Source organism: Chiloscyllium plagiosum, unplaced genomic scaffold (genome assembly GCF_037043375.1).
Source record: "Chiloscyllium plagiosum isolate Xiang-an unplaced genomic scaffold, Cpla_swu_hap1 HiC_scaffold_8, whole genome shotgun sequence".
Taxonomy (NCBI): Eukaryota; Metazoa; Chordata; class Chondrichthyes; order Orectolobiformes; family Hemiscylliidae; genus Chiloscyllium; species Chiloscyllium plagiosum.
Window position 1 is genome coordinate 8121067 of NW_028270146.1, and position 19318 is coordinate 8140384.

Consider the following 19318-nt stretch of genomic DNA (forward strand, 5'->3'; position numbering starts at 1 on the left):
AACATCCACTGCTCTACCTTCATCAATATGTTTTATCACATCCTCAAAGAATTCAGTAAGGTTTGTGAGGCATGACCTGTCCCTCTCAAAGCCATGCTGACTATCTATAGAACATAGAACATAGAAGAATACAGCACAGTACAGGCCCTTCGGCCCTCGATGTTGCGCCGATCCAAGCCCACCTAACCTACACTAGCCCACTATCCTCCATATGCCTATCCAATGCCCGCTTAAATGCCCATAATGAGGGAGAGTCCACCACTGCTACTGGCAGGGCATTTCCATGAACTCACGACTCGCTGAGTAAAGAACCTACCCCTAACATCTGTCCTATACCTACCCCCCCTTAATTTAAAGCTATGCGCCCTTGTAATAGCTGACTCCATACGTGGAAAAAGATTCTCACTGTCGACCCGATCTAAACCCCTAATCATCTTGTAATCAAACTATGACTTTCCAGGTAATCAAAAATCCTGTCTCTCAGAATCCTCTCCAATACTTTACCCACCACCGATGTAAGACTGACTGGTCTGTATTTCCCAGGGTTATCCCTATTCCCTTTCTTGAACAAGGGAATAACATTTGCCACCCTCCAATCATCTGGTATTACTCCAGTGGACAGTGAGGACACAGAGATCATCGCCAAAGGCACAGCTATCTCTTCCCTCATTTCCTGTAGTAACCTTGGGTACAGCCCCTCTGGTCCAGGGGCTTTAACAAAGCCCCTTATGTTTTTCAAAATTTTCAGCACCTCCTCCTTCCTTGCATCAACCTGTTCGAGCATATCAGTCTGTTTCACGCTGTCCTCAGAAACAGCAAGGTCCCTCTCAGTAGTGAATACTGAAGCAAAGTATTCATTAAGGACCCCCCCCTTCCTTCAACTCCAGGCACAAGTTCCCTCCACTATCCCTGATCGGCCCTTCCCTCACTCTGACCATTCTCTTGTTCCTCACATAAGTGTAGAATGCCTTAGAGTTTTCCTTAATCCTACCCGCTAAAGCTTTTTCCTGCCCCCTTCTCACTCTCCTCAGTCCATTCATCAGTTCCTTCCTGGCCACCTTGTAACCCACTAGACCCCTGTCTGATCCTTGCCTCCTCAACCTTAAGTAAGCTTCCTTCTTCCCCTTGATTAGATTTTCCACATCCCTTGTCACTCAAGGTTCCTTCATCTTGCCTCAGTGGGACAAACCTGTTCCAGCACAGTCAGCAAGTGCTTCCTCAACAACTTCCACATTTCTGTTGTGCATTTCCCTGAGAATATCTGTTCCCAATTTAGACGCCCCAGTTCCTGCCGAATAGCATTATACTTCCTCCTCCCCCAATTGAGTACAGTCTGCTCCTATCCCTCTCCATGAGTGTAGTAAAAGTCAGGGAGTTGTGATCACTATCACCAAAATGCTCTCCCACTGAGAGATCTGACTGCTGCCATGGTTCATTGCCAAGCACCAAATCCAATATGGCCTCCCCTGTAGCTGGCCTATCTACATATTGAGTCAGGGACCCTTCCTGGACACACCTGATAAAAACTGCTAAATCCAAACTATATGAACTAAGTAGGTTCCAATCAATATTAGGGAAGTTAAAGTCACCCATAACAACAACCCTGTTACTTCTGCACCTTTCCAAAATCTGCTCCTCTGTGCCTCTGTTGCTATTGCAGGGCCTGTATAAAACTCCCAATAAAGTGACTGCTCCTTTCCTGTTTCTGACTTCCACCCATACTGACTCTGTCGACAAACCCTCCTCGATACACTCCCTTTCTGCAGCTGTGATACTATCCCTGGTTAGCAATGCCACTCCCCCACCTCTCTTACCTCCTTCCCAATTCCTTTTCAAACATCTAAACCCTGGAAATCTGGGAAAAAAAAACATACAGGATATAGATAAATGTGAGATTCAAGGGCAAATCAGGGCGGGATTTACACACTTAATGGTTAGGTGCTGGGGAGTGTTGCTGAACCTTAGAATGCGGGTTCGTAGTTCCTTGAAAGTGGAGTCACAGGTAGGTCGGATAGTGAAGGAGACGTTTGGTATGCTTTCCTTTATTGGTCAGGGTATTGATTATAGGAGTTGGGAGGTCATGTTGTGCTGTAAAGGGCATTGGTTAGACCATTTTTAAAATACTGCATTCAGTTCTAGCCTCCCTGCAATTGGAAGGATGTAGTGAAACTTGACAGGGTTCAGAAAAGGTTTACACAGATGTTGCCAGGATTGGAGGGTTTGAGCTATAGGGAGAGCCTGGATCGGGTGAGGCTGTTTTCTCTGGAGCGTCGGAGGCTGAGGGATAACTTTGTAACGGTTTATTAAACCATGAGGGGCATGGATACGGAACAACGTTTTCACACACAGGGTGGTGCGTGTATGGAATGAGTTGCCAGAGGACATGGTGCAATTACAACATTTAAAACACGTCTGGATGGGTATATGAATAGGAAGGGTGGGACTAGATTGGGTTGGGATACCTGGTCGGCATGGACGGGTTGGGTCTGTTTCCATGCTGTATATCTCTATGGAAATGCTGAACCAGTTCTGATGAGAGGTCAGAGTCGAAAAGTATGGTGCTGGAATAGCACAGCTGGTCAGGCAGCATCCAAGGAGCAGGAGAGTCAATGTTTCAAGCATAAGCCCTTCATCAGGAATGCTCTTCATTAATTCCTGATGAAGATACTCAACTCTCCTGCTCGTTGGATGCTGCCTGACTGCCTGTGCTTTTCCAGCACCACACCTTTTGACTGATTTTCAGCATCTGCAGTCCTCACTTTCTCCTCCCTGATGAGCGGTCACTCTATCTAAAACACTCCTCTTGTTTTTCTCAGTAGATGTTGCCTGACCTCAGTTGTTTTTTCCAGCACTGTCTTCGTACTCCTTGAAACCTTCCACTTTGCTGTCACATGGGCCAACATGGTCACTTTCCTGTCTTGATTTTTCTCACAGCTCCCTATGAATTGCCTCAGTTCTCTACTCTGTTAAAACAGAGGGTCAGATAGCTCAGTTGGCAAGAAAGCTAGTTTGTGTTAACAGCTGTGGTCACCTTGAAGGGTTCTTCTTCTCCCCTTCAGGTTCAACCCCCCACCACCAGAATCCTCCCTCTTCCTGTGCCTTTCTCTGTCTCTGTCTCTCTCCCTCCTTCTGTGTCTCTTTCTCCCTCCCTCTCTGTGTCTCTCTCTCTCTCTCTCTCTCTCTCTGAGAGAGCAGCCTCTATTTTGTTAAAAGCTCTATGTTATTGTAAGCTGCAATTAATCAAATCTGAACTAACCTTTGAAGCATTCCTGAACCAGGTAGCTCAATGTATCATCTGCTTTACCTGGGTATACACGTGTACACACATATATACACACGCACGCACGCACACACTACACACTACACTCTCTCTCTCAGACAGACACACCTGTTGTCCACCTTGTACCATGCTTTCTCTTGGATACCTGCTTCAGCTTGACACCGTGATTACGCGCCCACCAAGCTAACAACACAATCAGAGCTTTCTGGGAGCCTTCAAGGTCGAGTAGCTTGCTTATACTTGACAGTTTGTTTATCTGGAAGCGTGCATGTGGATGGAACGTGCTAGCAGATGAGGTAGCAAGCAGAACTGGCTAGAGGACGATCTTAAACAATTCCTGAATGGTTATGGTTTCCACTTTAAGGTTGTGGTTTTAAAACCTTCTGCTAACTGGAAGACAAACAAGTATTTTCTTCCTGTTTTTTTTATCCTCTTCCCCTCCCCCCGCCCCAAATGAGTTGAGCATCCTTGCCGGTAACAGTGGCTCAAACAATTGTATCTCCGAGAGGCTGAAATTTGGCAGTTTCTGTCTCACTCCATAGAGCTGAGGAAATATTCTGAGGGAGGGAGTTCTGCATTGAGATTGATGCTGCCATCTTTTTTTTTAGATTAGATTCTCTACAGTGTGGAAACAGGCCCTTCGGCCCAACAAGTCCACACAGCCCCTCCGAAGAGACAGCCACCCGAACTCATTTCCCTACCCTATATTAACCCCTGACTAACGCACCTAACACTGTGGGCAATTTAGCATGACCAATTCACCTGACCTGCACATCTCACGCAGACACAGGGAGAATGTGCAAACTTGACATAGACAGGCGGGAATTGAACCCAGGACCCTGGTGCTGTGAGGCAGCAGTGTTAACCGCTGGGCCACCGTGCCGCCCTTTTGGATGAGACAGTAATCCAAGGCACCACCTCCCCCTTGGCTGGATGGAAAGATCCTGCTCTTTGGGAGAACAGGGGGGTATTCTAATGTCCTGACCAATATTTATCTCTCAGCCAGCAAAACACATGTTCTGATCCTTATCACGTTGTTCTCTGTGCATTTCTGACATGGTAACAGTAACCTCCAGTACATAATCGGCTGTGGAGAGCATGAGGACGTTCTGAGGTTGTGCAAGCTGCAGTAGAAATAAGTCTTTCTTTGTTGAACTCTGTACTTCAATGAGTTGGTTGTCAGGAGATCTAATCCTAAACCACGGTTGAATCTGAATTGTGTTTATTCAGGTTGGGGGTTTGCCTTTTAGCATGAACTCTAGGTGTGGTAAGTCAGTCTTACAGAACAGGAAGATGCAAGGTTTGATGTCTGCCTGGCTCGTGCGTGGTTATCTGATTTGTTGCCAGGGAGTGAGTGCTGCAATTAGTCTCAATATCTCCAGGCTGGGGAGTGGCAATAATCCGCCATTAATTCAGCTTCTGTTGACTATCCAGGAACAGGTAGTTGAAAGTGTGTGCGTGCGTGTGTGTGTGTTCATGCACGCGCCAAGCCAACAGCGAGATCAGAATATTCTGTCATGTCTCAAGGTGAAGCAGCTTGCTCACACTTGAAGAATGTTTACCTGGGGGCGTGCATGTCGTTCCAGCGTCAGTGCAGGGGAAGGAGCTGTCAGTGATGCTTAGAGGAGTGTGTTAAACACACTTCCCAATCGGTGATGGTCTCTGGCATTTGGAGACAACAGTTTTGGTTACCTGCTGTCAACTATGAAGAAAAACAGTTGTTTCTTTTCCTTTAAAAAGAAATTTTGGGTCCTGGCCAGTAACCAAGGGAATAGAAAGGAGTTCAAACCCCAAATAAGTGACATTTTGTGCACCACACAAATAAAATTCACAGCTAGGGTGGAGCTGACAAGCCTGTTAATTGCACTTGTCAGGGCAAGACCTTAATAGTTCTCCTGTGACTTGGCAGAACTGTTTTTTTAATCGAATAAACAGCACGTTAGGTGGAGATTAAACTGCACATTTTCACAGAGGGCGGCATCCAAGTGGTTGAATCCAAAAATGTGTTCCCTGGGAGTCCTGAACTAATCAGGATAAATGATACCCCATTTCTACTGAAACTGCTAGAGAAACTGCCGTGATATACACATAGTGTTGAGGCAGATCTCATGCAGTCTCTCGCCACAGAACGAGGCCATTCAGTCCATTTTTTCCCCATTCATTCATGGCATATGAGTGTCTCTGGCTAGGCCAGCATTTATTGCCCACCCTTGATTGCCGAGAGGGCAGTTGAGAGTCAACCACATTGCTGTGGGTCTGGAGTCACATGTGGGACAGACCAGGTAAGGATGGCAGATTCCCCCCCCCGCCCCCCCCGAAGGACCTTAGTGACTCAGACGGGTTTTTCCTGACAATCAACTGATTGCTATCACTAGAGTCTTAATTCAGATTTTATTTCAATTAAAGTTAAATTCCACCGTCTGCCATGGTGGGATTTGAACGCGCACATTATCTGGGTTTCTGAATTAACAGTCCAGTGATAATACCATCACATATGAGAGAAATTCCAATAGCCCCAACACCCTAATCTTTCTTACCCTGCAGTCCTGCAACCAATTTTTTTTTCCAATACTTGTTTCATTTCATTTTGAAAATGCTCCCAAAAATAGCAAATGTTTGTATTTAAATTGCGCATTTAATGCACTGAAGTCCCAAGGTGCTTCACAGGAATGTTATCACACAGTGTGAGAGTGTCACGAGTTGATATTTTCACTTTCAAGCAACACATTCTAAATCATCATCACTCGACATACTGTGGGCCCCATTATGCAGTGACCAACTCAGTTGCAAGGTAAAAGAACAGAACTGTTTAAAACCATCTTGTGATGTTTCAGATAAAAAGAAAACCTGCATTTCTGTAGTTCCCTCTAAATTGTCCTGTTGTTAAAATGTTCAGTGAAGCACTTGGAATAGTAATGGAGCAGCAGGAAATGGCAGAAGAGTTGAGCAGAACTTTTCACAGTAGAAGACACCAGTAACATTCCACAATGACCGAATAATCAAGGAGCAAAGGGAGAGAACAAAATAAATTCTCTTTCTTTACTCAGAGAGTAGTAGGGGTGGGGAACGCTCTGCCTGCAACAGTCGTAGAACTCACAAACTTTAAGGGCATTTAAATGGTCGTTGGATAGACATAGGGACGTGAATGGAATAGTGTAGGTTAGATGGGCTCGAGATTGGTTTCACAGGTCGGTGCATCACCGAGGGATGAAGGGTCTGTACTGCCCTGTAATGTTCTATGTTCTAACTATAAAACCTATCATTAAAGAAAATGTGCCAGGGATTGTAAAGGCTGATCTATTCCCTGGACGCGATGGGCTGCATCTTTAGATGTTAAAAGAAGCAGCCACAGAGATAGTGGATGTAGTCATAGCAATCTTCCAGGATTTATGTGGGCTCTGAAAAACCGCTGATGTAGTACTTTTATTTTAAAAAGGAGGGACACAAAAAACAGGTAACTCTCGGCCAGTTATCAGGAAATATGTTATAAAGACTGTAAACATGAGCATTTAGAAATGCATAATATGATCACACAGAGACAATGTGGCTTCATGGAGGGGAAATCATGTCTGATAAATTTATCAGAATTCTTTGAGGAGTTAAGAAGTGGGATAGATCAAGATGAAATGGTAAATGTAATATATAGGATTTTCAGAAGATATTCAATAAGGTATAACACATTAGACTACTTAATAAAATACAAAGAGCCCATGGTGTTGGAGGTAGTATATTGGCATGGAGAGAGGATTGGCTAACTAATAGAAGACAGAGAGTTGGGATAAGGGAGGCATCTTCAGGAAGGCGACCTTAACTAGTGGAGTGCCTCAGTTAATTGCCATATATATTAATGACTTAGATCAGGAAAGTGAATGTTATTGGAGCCACGTTTGCAATGGGAAGGCAAGTGGTCAGGATGACAAAAAAAAATCTGCACACTGGGTAAGTGAGTGGGCAAAAACTTGGCAATTGGAATCTACTGTGGACAAATGTGAGGTTCTGCACTTTGGCAGGAAGAATAGAGGAGCTGAATATTATTTCAGTGCAGAAAACTACAGAACAGAGCAATTTGAAAGTCCAGATGCATAAATCTGATAAAGCTAGTGTATAAGTTCTGCCAGTAATAGGGAAGGTAAATAGAACATTGGCCTTCACTTCAAAGGGAATGGAGTATAAAATTAGGGAGGTCTTGCTAAAATTATACAAATCACTAGTCAGACCACAGACTGGAATACTGTGAACAATTTTTGGGCCCTTCATCTAAGGAAAGACAGACCGACATTGAGGCAGTCCAGAGAAAGGTCTCTAGGCTGATCCTAGATATGGAGTGACTGACTTAGGAGAAGAGGTTGAATTCTCAGAAGCCTGTACTCATTGTAATTTAGAAGAATTAGAGGTGACCTCTTTGAAACAGACAGTGATTCTTAGGGGACTTGACAGGGGGGATGTTAAGTTGTTTTCCCTTGTGAGAATGTCTGGGACCAGAGGGCGTCGCTTCAGAATAAGGGATTGCTTTTTTAAGACAGATGAGGAGGAATTTCTTCCCAAAGTGGTCAGTTTGTTGAATTCTTCACCACAGAGCACTGTTGACACTGGCTCGTTCAGTATATCCAAGGCTGAGAGAGATAGATTTTTAAATCAGGAAGGGAATCAAGGGTTGTGGGGGAAAAGGCAAGAAAGTGAAGCTGAGGATTATTAAATCAGCCATTGAATACTGGAGCAGGCTTGATGGGCTGAATGTCATTGCGAGTGTGGTGCTGGAAAAGCACAGCAGGTCAGGTAGCATCCGAGGAGCAGGAGAATCGACGTTTCAGGCATAAGCCCTTCATCAGGAATGAGGCTTGTCTTGATGGGCTGAATGGCCGACTTCTACTGCTGTGTATTATCGTGTTCTGAGGTATAGTCACTGTTGTAAGCAACATAATCATAACATTGGATTGGATTGGATACTCCTGCTGTTAAGGTTTTACTGATGCCTCATCCCAAAGAAGTATTGTTGCTCTTTATAAGTTAACAGGGGGAATGAAACAATAGAAAATATTCCCAGTTCAGTTTGGGAGCTGTACTGACTGGTTTTTTGAACAATGTGATACTAATGTTTTCAGATTCTTTCAACATGAAGATTCTGATAGATGCAGTATAGCATGAGCTGTAGCTGATGTAATCTCTTCAATTTGAATTAAATTTTGGAAGGATTGATGGTGTTTTTTACTCAACTCCTTGATTTCGTTTTAGTCCTTATCCTCAATTGTTGTGTAATATGCTACTGTAGCTTGGTTACACTGTTGATACAATCTAGTATATAGAACACAGAACAGTATAGCACAGGAACAGGCCCTTTGGCCCATCATGTCTGTGCTGGCCATGATGTTATTGTAAACTAATCCTATCAGCCTGCACACGGCCCATATCCCTCTAATCCCTGTCTGTTCCTCTCTCTGTCTAAATGCCTCTTAAAGGTTGCAACAGTATTTGCTTCTACCACTCCCCTGGCAGTGTGTTCCAGGCACCTAACACCTTCTATGTAAAGTACCCTTTCACTTTCATATTTGACATTTACATCCTGGGGAAGAAAAAGACTCTAACTATCCACCCGATCCATGCCTCTCGTAATTTTATACACTTCTATCAGAACATAGAACAATGCAGCGCAGAACAGGCTCTTCGGCCAGCGATGTTGCGCCGACCTGTGAACTATTCTCAGCTCGCCCCTCCTACACTATCCCAAAATCATCCATGTGCTTATCTAAGGATTGTTTGAATCTCCCTAATGTGGCTGAGTTAACTACATTAGCAGGTAGGGCATTCCACGCCCTTACCACTCTCTGCGTAAAGAACCTGCCTCTGACATCTGTCTTAAATCTATCACCCCTCAATTTGTAGTTCTGCCCTCTCATACAAGCTGACGTTATCATCCAGGTTGCCTCCTCAGCCTCCAACACTCTAGTGAAAACAATCCAAGTTTGTCTAACCCCTCCTTATAACTAATACACTCCAATCCAGGCAACATCCTGGTAAACTTCTTCTGCACCCTCTCCAAAGCCTCCACATCCTTCCTGTAGTATGATGATCAGAATTGCACAAGACACTCCAAATGTGGCCTAATCAAAGTCTTCTACAGCTGCAACATCACTTTGCCAACTTATATACTCAGCACCCCAGCAGATGAAGGTAAGCGTGCCGTATGTCTTTGTTACCACCTTATCCACTTGTGTTGCCACTTTGAGGGATTTAAGGATTTGCATCCCAAGATCCCACTGAATATCAGTACTCCCAAGAATCCTGCCACTTACTATATCTTTCCCAAAATGTGTCACCTCACACTTGCCCTGATTAAGCTTCATTTGCCATTACTCCATCCAGCTTTCCATCTGATCTATATCCTGCTGTATCCTTACCAACTTTCCTCATTACCTACATCTTCTCCAATTTTCATGTCGCCTGAAAACATATTAATCAGACTACCTAGACTTTCATACAAATCACTATTTTCATTTTGCATTTTAAAATTTCAAAGATAAAACCCTTCAGGCCTGAAGTACTCCCAATAATCTGCCGTTTTAATTCCTGCATTCACAATGGTATTTGCCCATGTAAACATGTCACATAGTAATTACAGTCTCCCAGCAGTGGGGGCATTCCAACATCAGACCCCATCAACTACTCAGACCCCTTGGCATCATGGTAGCCCACAAACCCACCAACACACTAAAACAGCAGCTAATGAACTTGAAAGACCCTATATAGACAATGAGCAAAACTAAGGTCATTTACAAAATACCGTGCAAGGACTGTAACAAACACTACATTGGACAAACAGGCAGAAAACTAGCCATCAGGATACATGAACACCAACTAGCCATAAAAAGACATGACTCTCTCTCACTAGTACCCTCACATACGGATGAGGAAGGACACCACTTCGACTGGGACAATACATCCATCCTAGGACAAGCCAAACAAAGACGTGCACGAGAATTCCTAGACGCTTGGCATTCCAACTGGAACTCTATCAACAAACACATCGAGTTAGACCCCATCTACCACCCCCTGAGAAAAGGAACAGGGAGTGACTTCACCACAGGAAATAACATCACCACAGGAAATGACATCACCAACCCAAAGAAACCCAAACATATAAATAGAAAGCAGGAATTTTCAGCATTGCTTTGCATGAGGCCCACTGAAGATGTTACCTAGTAAGGTAATGAAACGTCTGGAAATTAACCTTTCAGCTCAGCGAGCAAACCTACATCCAAAACCTCAACCTGAGCTACAAATCTTCTCAAAACTCGCTAACTCCAACATCACTATTCCAAGGTCACTTATTTATATATATAAAGTTAAAAATCACATAACACCAGGTTATAGTTCAACAGGTTTATTTGGAAGCACTAGTTTTCAAGGTGCTGCCTCTTGATGAACTATAACCTGGTGTGAGATTTAACTTCGTCCACCCTTGTCCAACACCGACACCTCCGAATCACACATATACACTGAGAGGTCCCAGCAATGATGCTTGTGGAACACCTCTGTTCGCAGACCACCAGTCAGAAAAACACCCCTCCATAACTACCCTCTGTCTTCTATGACCAAGCCAGTTTTATATCCAATTTACCAACTCACCATGGATCCCATGTGACTTCGTCTTCTGGACCATCTTACCATGTGAGACCTTACCAAATGCTTTAGTAGAGTCCATACAGACAACATCCACTGCCCTACCCTCCTCAATCATCCTTGTCACTTGCTCAGATTTCTGAGATAAGACCTTCCCTGCACACAGTCATGCTGACTATCACAAATAAGTCCATTCTTTATCACATGTGAGTAAATCCTGTCCCTCGGACTCTTCTCCAGTAATTTCCCTACCATTGATGTAAAGCCTATAATTTTCAAGATTATCCTTGTTACCCTGCTTAAGCAAAGGGACAACATTCACTATAGTGACACTGGAATAGTGATGTTGGAGTGCCCCCACTGCTGGGAGACTGTAATTACATGGGCAGATACCATTGTGTGACATGTTTACATGGGCAGATACCATTGTGAATGCAGGAATTAAAACGGCAGATTATTGGGAGTACTTCAGGCCTGAAGGGTTTTATCTTTGAAATTTTAAAATGCAAATATTAATGTATATTTCTATAAAAATTAGAATATTTTGTGAGAAGAATTGTTGATTTTTAATTACTAAATTAAGCTGGAGTATATTTTTTATAAGAAAAATGTGAATAATGTTGGCTGACTTTACCTGAGTGAGAACTGGCAATAGGCCTGTGGGGTTAAATTCCTTTCTCGTCTTTAATTTCGACTTGTATTAGACTCCACTGCCACATACACTAGCTGCCAGATAACTCATCCAAATGACCAAATTACCATTTAATACTGGATCACCTTTTGCTGTTAGAAAGGAATAACCATAATATTTGGGCTTTTCAAAAAAAACTTGGATTGATATTCATAATCTGATTCACTTATTTGTCCTGGAGTAGAAGAAAGCCATTCAGCCTATTAAGTTTGTGCTGGATCTTTGAACGAATTCTCCAGTTCCTCCTGTTCCTTTTTGTTTTCTCATCCTGCCCATAACCCTGGACAGGTTCTTTTCAAGTTCACGCAATTCCAGTTGAACAGTTATAATTTATGGGTGGCACGGTGGTTAGCACTGCTGCCTCACAGCGCCAGAGTCCGGGGTTCAATTCCCGCCTCAGGCGACTGACTGTGTAGAGTTTGCACTTTCTCCCCGTGTCTGCGTGGGTTTCCTCCGGGTGCTCTGGTTTCCTCCCACAGTCCAAAAGTGTGCAGGTCAGGTGAATTGGCCATGCTAAATTGCCCGTAGTGTTAGGTAAGGAGTAAATGTAGGGGAATGGGTCTGGGTGGGTTGCGCTTTGGCGGGTTGGTGTGGACTTGTTGGGCCGAAGGGCCTGTTTCCACACTGTAAGTAATCTAATCTAAAAAAAAATTTCATCTGTTGTGCATCTGGGTTTCTCATCAATTCCCCTTTGCCAGTTATCTTTATTTGGGAAGTGCATGAAGATCTTTTGTCGGGTATGGGGAAGTCCACTGCATAAGAAAGGTGTGTGTGGGACAAATGGCGTCCTCCCAAACATTACTGTGTTGTGTCTGATCCTCAAGCAGTGTTGCAATGTTGGCCTGTTGTGACCAGGGCTGGGTCCGGTGTAGTCAATACTTGATCACCAAAACCATGTTGACTTTGTGCTAAATGCCAGCTGGGTAGTGGAACAGTTCTGCCTTTTGATCCCATTTTCCCTAACCAAACATAGAGCTAACGTTAGTAAACTTCCTGCCCACCTGATGTTAGCTGTTTCTGCACCAGCTTAGCGCCCGAATTGGGCTGGTTTGTATGAAGGAAAGAAAACTTGAATTTCTCATAGCGCCTACCAAAATCCTTCATTCTAAAACACTTCAGCCAATCAAGTCACTGTAATTTACAAAATATGGTAGGTAAAAGATGCACAGCAAGCTTCCACAAAGAACAACTTGAGTGGTTGTCATGTGGAACCAGGTACCTTTGGAATACAAATCTTATAAAAGCATTAAGGGGAAGCTGCTTCGAGAAACAAATGGATGTTGATGCTAATTGGATGGGCTCATAAGGAAATTTACCTTCTCCTGTGGTAGGTCCCATGCTGTCAATGGCCAGTTAATCTGTTTATTGCTCTAGCCTACAGGGGAGATATCTCTTCCACGTTCAAAATATTAGTACGGAATATTTCACAACCCATCTGAGAGAGCAGAGGGATCTTCAATTTAATGTCTCATGTAGAAGCTGCATGCATTGACAGTGCAGCACTCCCTCAGTACCGCGCTGCAACTGTTGACCCGGAGTCTCTGGTCAGGCTTGAACCTGGAACCTTCTGACCTAAAGTGACAGTACGACCCTGCTGGGCCAAAGTTAAATATTGGAGACGGTATTGGTGACCCAGCAGTATGTGAATAATAGCAAACGCTCACCCCTTTGTCAACATGTTAATCTACGCGGCCAGAGCAGCGTGGGAAGTGGGAGACTAGGGGAAGGAATGCGGAAACTCTGTGCGTATTTCAATGTCTGCCCTATCTAAAACACAGCACAGCATAAGTACGTGTGTGTTTCAGTTAGTCTCTCGTGCTGGATGGGTGTGGTGAGCCCAACAGTCTTGAGAAAATAGCTAGACCTGAGATTTGTTTTGTTTCAGAATTCCTTAGTATTTCCGTTCTGGCTGAAAAAAGAACTCCGAGCAGAACTTCCTGCAAAGTTTGTGGGGAAACTCAAAAACAATGTGCAGTTATCAAACGGTGCAGGCCTCAGCTACTCCCTTCATCTTTGAAAGGTGAATGCTAACAATCTTGGATGTTGATAGCTGAGATGATGAACTGAATAGGCATCTTGATTTGTTTTTTCTCTCTCTTTCCCGGTTTTTATTGAATAGTTAATTCCTCTTTCTGGGGTGCTGCCCCAGACATCACCTAGACCTGCAGTCAAGTGCTCATGAACAAGTGTTGCTGTTTGACTGTTGTGGACACGATGGTCTATTCTAATCCTCTTCATGTTCCATGCAGGGATGTGTGCATGCTTGCATGACCAGGTCATCTGACCACCATCTTTTCCCCGTTCCCTTCTCTCCCTGAGGTTCCTCCACAAAAGTATTGAGAATAACTAATTCAATACAGGATCAATATTGGAGGTGGGATGAATCTCCCGTTTCTCTCTTACTCAGCTAATGATTATTAAACCATGAGGCAGTCTCTTCCAAGTGTCTGAAACAAAGCATAGAATGTCTTGGCTTCTCTCCGTCCACTCGGTTTCCTATTGATTTAGGTAGAATTTCAGATCACTGTGGAGTAATGGAATCAGAATGGACGTTCTACCATTCTCTTGGATCCAAGTCTTTGAAAGTTGTTATGGTCCAGTTTTCTCAAGGAAGTTAGAAATATTGGCATTTGGAAATTTTGCCTGGTCCCTTGGAGCTTATACTGACGAAAGAATTTTCGGAGAGAGACTCTCAATTTCTGCTTTATCTTCCTTAACTAGCTACTAAGATTTGATTGATTTATTACTGTGCCTAGGTACAGTGAAAAGTTTTGTTTTGCATGCAGTACAAGCAGATTATGTCATATAAAATGCATTAGGGTAATAGAAAAGAGCAAGGAAAACAATGCTACGGCAGCAGAGAAGGAGCACAAAGAGCGAGATCAACATTACATTTGAAATTTGAGAGATCCATTCAGGAGAGTAATAAACAGCAGGGAAGAAGCTGTTCCCAAATCTGTTAGTCTGTGTGGTTCAGCTTTTGTAATAGGCCTGTTAAACAAAAGGCAACCATTAGTCTAGGAGAAAGTGAGGACTATAGATGCTGGAGATGAGAGTCAAAAAGTGTGGTGCTGGAAAAGCACAGTTGGTCAGGCTGCTACAGAGGAGCAGCAGAGTCGACGTTTCCACCATAAGCTCTTCATTGGGAATGATTGCCTGATGAAGAGCTTTTGTTTGAAACATTGCTACCGAGGAGCAGGAGAGGCAATGTTTCAAACAGAAGCTTTTCGTCAGGCGATCATTCCCGATGAAGAGCTTATGGTGGAAACGTCGACTCTGCTGCTTCTTGGTAGCAGCCTGACCAACTGTGCTTTTCCAGCACCACACCTTTTGAACCATTAACATAGGGCCACCTTGGTTTTTTAAAACCAGATTTTCCAATAACTAAGGACCATAAATCCCATTTATTAAATCCCCTTGAAAGCTTTGTTTGTCTTTTCTCCAGAGTCATTGATTTGTTTGTAAAATGCAGGTGACTCACTGCACATGTTAAGCTGCGGACTTCTTTCTTTGATAAAACTACATGCTTTTCAGTTCTGAAAATGTCCAAACTGGTCTGTATCTTCAAATGTTTCACACAATCCTTTAGTGTAAGCATGTATTCCCAACAGCTGGTTGTTAGATGAGGAACAATGGAGTGTAAACACTGGCATGGACCTATCTGGTGGAGCTGAACAGTCTCTTTCTGTGCTGTAAAGGCTTGGTGATTCCTTGCCACTATGGCTTATTCCAAAGTGGATATAGCCAATAATGTACTTATCTCTAATCACTGTCATGTAGGAAATGTAGCAGCTAATTTGTGGGAACTTGCATTGTGCAATGTAATAATGTCCAAAAGTTTGTGATAATGTTTGACGGTTAATTATCCACTGAGCGGACTTTCCAGACATATTTTAAATAGTCCAGTGGGGATCTGTAGAGAAGGCAGATCGATGGGGTTAGAATTGATATCAACTAGGAGAAAGAGACCTCTATCCGCCATGACAAGGACCTCCAAGCCCTCTGTTTCTTCCTCTCCTGGTGTCCTCACTGATGCTCTCATTTGTTTGGCTGAACTGGTCCTAACCCTTAACAATTTCTCCTTTGAATCCTCCCACTTCCTCCAGACCAAAGGGGTAGCCATGGGCACCTGCATGGGCCCCAGCTGTGCCTGTCTCCTTGTCAGTTGTGTGGAACATTCCATCTTCTGTAGTTGAAATAGAATAGAAAGCACATAGAATCCCTACAGTGTGGAAACAGGCCCTTCGGCCCAACCAGTCCACACCGACCCTCCAGAGAGTAATCCACCCAGACTCATTCCCCTACCCTGTTACTTTGCATTAACCCCTAACTAATGCACTTAACCTATACATCCCTGAACACTATGGGCAATTTAGCATTGCAAGTTCACCTAACCTGCACATATTTGGCTTGTGGGAGGAAACCGGAGCACCCAGAGGAAACCCCCCCCCCCCCCCCCCCCCACCTTGGGGAGAATGTGCAAACTCCACACATTCCCCCGAGGCTGGAATCAAACCTGGGTCCCTGGTGCTGTGACACAGTAGTGCCAACCACTGAGCGACCGTGCCCACATGTTACACCAGCACCATTCCCCACCTTTTCCTCCACTACATTAATGACTGAATCGGCGCCACCTCGTGCTCCCACGAGGAGGTTGAACAGTTCATCAACTTCACCAACACATTCCACCTCAACCTTAAGTTCACCTGGACACCTCCCTCCCCTTTCTGGACCTCTCCATCTCCATCAATGGTGACCGATTCAATACTGACATCTTCTACAATCCACCAACTCCCACAGCTACCCAGACTACACCTCCTCCCACTCTGCCTCCTGTAAAAGTGCTATCCCTTATTCCCAATTCCTTCGCCTCCACCGCATCGGCTCCCAGGAGGAGCAGTTCCACCAAAGAACACATCAGATGGCCTCCTTCTTCAAAGAGTGCCATTTCCCCTCTCGCGTGGTTGATGATGCCATCCAGTGCATCTCATCCATCTCCCACACCTCTGCCCTTGAACCCCACCCTCCAACCGCAACAAGGACAGAACCCCCCTGGTCCTCACCTTCCACCCCACCACCCTCTGTATATATCGCATCATCTGCTGACATTTCCACAAATGGACCCCACCACCACACACACATTTCCCTCCCCACCCCTTTCTGCGTTCAGTAAAGACCATTCCCTCTGTGACTCTCTTGTTAGGTCCATGCCCCCACCAACCCACACTCCCCTCCCAGCACCTTCCCCTGTCACCGCAGGAATTGCAAAACCTGTGCTCACACTCCTCCCCCCCCCCCCCCCCCCCCCCCCCACCCTCACCTCCAAGGCCCAAAAGGAGCCTTCTACATCCATCAGAGATTTACCTGCATTTCCACACATGTCATTTACTGTAACTATTGCTCTCGATGCAGTCTCCTCTACATTGGGGAGACAGGACACCTTCTTGAAGATTGTTTCAGAGAACGTTCTCCCCGTGTCTGCGTGGGTTTCCTCCGGGTGCTCCGGTTTCCTCCCACAGTCCAAAGATATGCAGGTCAGGTGAATTGGCCATACTAAATTGCCCGTAGTGTTAGGTAAGGGGTAAATGTAGAGGCATGGGTGGGTTGCGCTTCGGCGGGTCGGTGTGGACTTGTTGGGCCCAAGGGCCTGTTTCCACGCTGTAATGTAATCTAAAAAAAAACATCTCCGGGACACCCACACCCTCCAAATCCCACTGCCCCGTGGCCGAACACTTCAACTTTCCCCCCTCGCTCCTCCATCTCCATACCCTCAGCACCCAACACCTGGACGAAGAATGCCTCTGCCTTGGGACCCTCCAACCCCAGGGCATCAATGTAGATTTCACCAGATTCCTCACCTCACCTCCCCCATCTTTTCCCAGATCCAACCTTCCAACCTGTCCATCTTCCTTCCCACCTATCTACTTCACCTTCCTCTCCGACCTATCACCATTACACCCACCTCCATCTACCTATCGCACTCTCAGCTCTCTCCCCCAACCCCAGCTCACAGCCTCATTCCTAATGAAGACCTTTAGCTGGCTACGTCGACTCTCCTGCTCCTCGGATGCTGCCTGACCTCCTGTGCTTTCCAACACCGCACTCTCGACTTAGAATAGATGTCAGCCTGATCTAACTGAGGAACTGACTGGCCTCCTCCTGCTCCCATAGAGGAGGTGGGGACATATGGATGCTGCTATTGGGAGTCATTACCCTCTGTAGGGGTAAGAACATTCTCAAACAGGCAGATGTCCCTATGCCATTGTGTGACCTGTTGGTGACAGATGATGTCAGGAATAGTTTAACAATGTGAATGTAGGTGAGCACACAGTTAACAGTGTTCACATTAAATGCAATTGGCTTGAGTGTTAATACCCACTTGTCCCTTGGCCATATTTATGGGATATAACTGCACTGTCCATTCTACATTTAAGATAAACTGAGTGGATTTGGTTTTCTCCTTTTCCTCTTTGTGTAGACGAAGGGCAACTGATTGAGCGAGCTGCTCACACAGGAATGATCAACCCAGGGGCCCAGTGGATGACCTTGCAGCACCACGGAGCCGTGGCTCACTTTGAATACAGCATCCGTGTGAAGTGTGAGGAATATTACTACGGCACTGCCTGCAACAAACTCTGCCGGCCCCGTGACGATGTGTTTGGTCACTTTGTTTGTGACCAGAATGGGAACAAACTGTGTATGGAAGGCTGGATGGGGAGCGAATGTACTAAAGGTAAGGAGTCTGCTGTTATACAAACTGGACTCTCAACTCGCATTGATGGGATCCATCCATTTACAATTCAGGGCCTAGGAAAGGATACAGGGCTGGTACCAGGGGAGGGAGATGGTGAAATAAACTCACTGCAAAACCTAGAGTTCTTCTTAAAGTCAGACAAGCTTAAAAGGGAGGAGCAAGTTACTGTAGATTCTGGAACCTGTACTAAAAACAGCAAATGCTGGAGAACACAGCGAGTCAGATGGCATGCATGGAGAGAGAGCAAGCTAATGGTTTGAATCTGGAAGACTCTTCATCAAAGCTTATTCATTTAGCTTTGCACGGTGGCTCAGTGGTTAGCACTGCTGCCTCACAGCGCTAGGGACCCAGGTTCAATTCCCGCCTCAGGTGACTGACTTTGTGGAGTTTGCACATTCTCCCCGTGTCTGCGTGGGTTTCCTCCGGGTGCTCCGGTTTCCTCCCACAGTCCAAAGATGTGCAGATTAGGCTGAATTGGCCATACTAAATTGCCCATAGTGTAGGTGCATTAGTCAGGGGTAAATGTAGGGGAATGCGTCTGGGTGGGTTGTTCTTCGGCGGGTCGGTGTGGACTTGTTGGGCTGAAGGGCCTGTTTCCACACTGTAGGGAATTTTAAAAAAAAAGACTCATCTAGACTCAAAACATGAGCTTGCTCTCTCTCCGTAGATGCTGTCTGACCCACTGTGATCTCCAAGTTTATGGGGAGGTCAAGCAGAGGTATTCAAAATGAGGAATTTTATTTGGGGTGAGGAAGGAGGAACTCTGTGTTCGGGCAGAAGAGTTGATCATCAGAATGTAGCTTTAAGACAATTGATGAAAGAACAAAGGTATAATTAGAATGTTTTGACTACAGCTTGCATTTATGTGGTTTTCTTTAAGATAATAAAATACTCCAAAGTGCTTCACGTGAGTGTTAGCAAATAATGCAATGAGCCACATGAAGAGCTATTAATGCAGCTTGTCAAAGTCTAGATC

The 19318-nt window shown here is 44.8% G+C and overlaps 1 protein-coding gene across 2 annotated transcripts in view; it reads left to right on the forward strand.

The window, feature by feature from the left end:
• jag2b (jagged canonical Notch ligand 2b) overlaps window positions 1-19318 on the forward strand; it is a 256596-nt gene that overhangs the window by 125737 nt on the left and 111541 nt on the right. For both annotated transcript variants that reach the window (XM_087989575.1, XM_087989576.1), the window contains exon 4: window positions 18067-18321. In XM_087989575.1, coding sequence (XP_087845701.1) covers window positions 18067-18321 — 255 coding nt within the window. The remainder of the gene's footprint in view (window positions 1-18066; window positions 18322-19318) is intronic.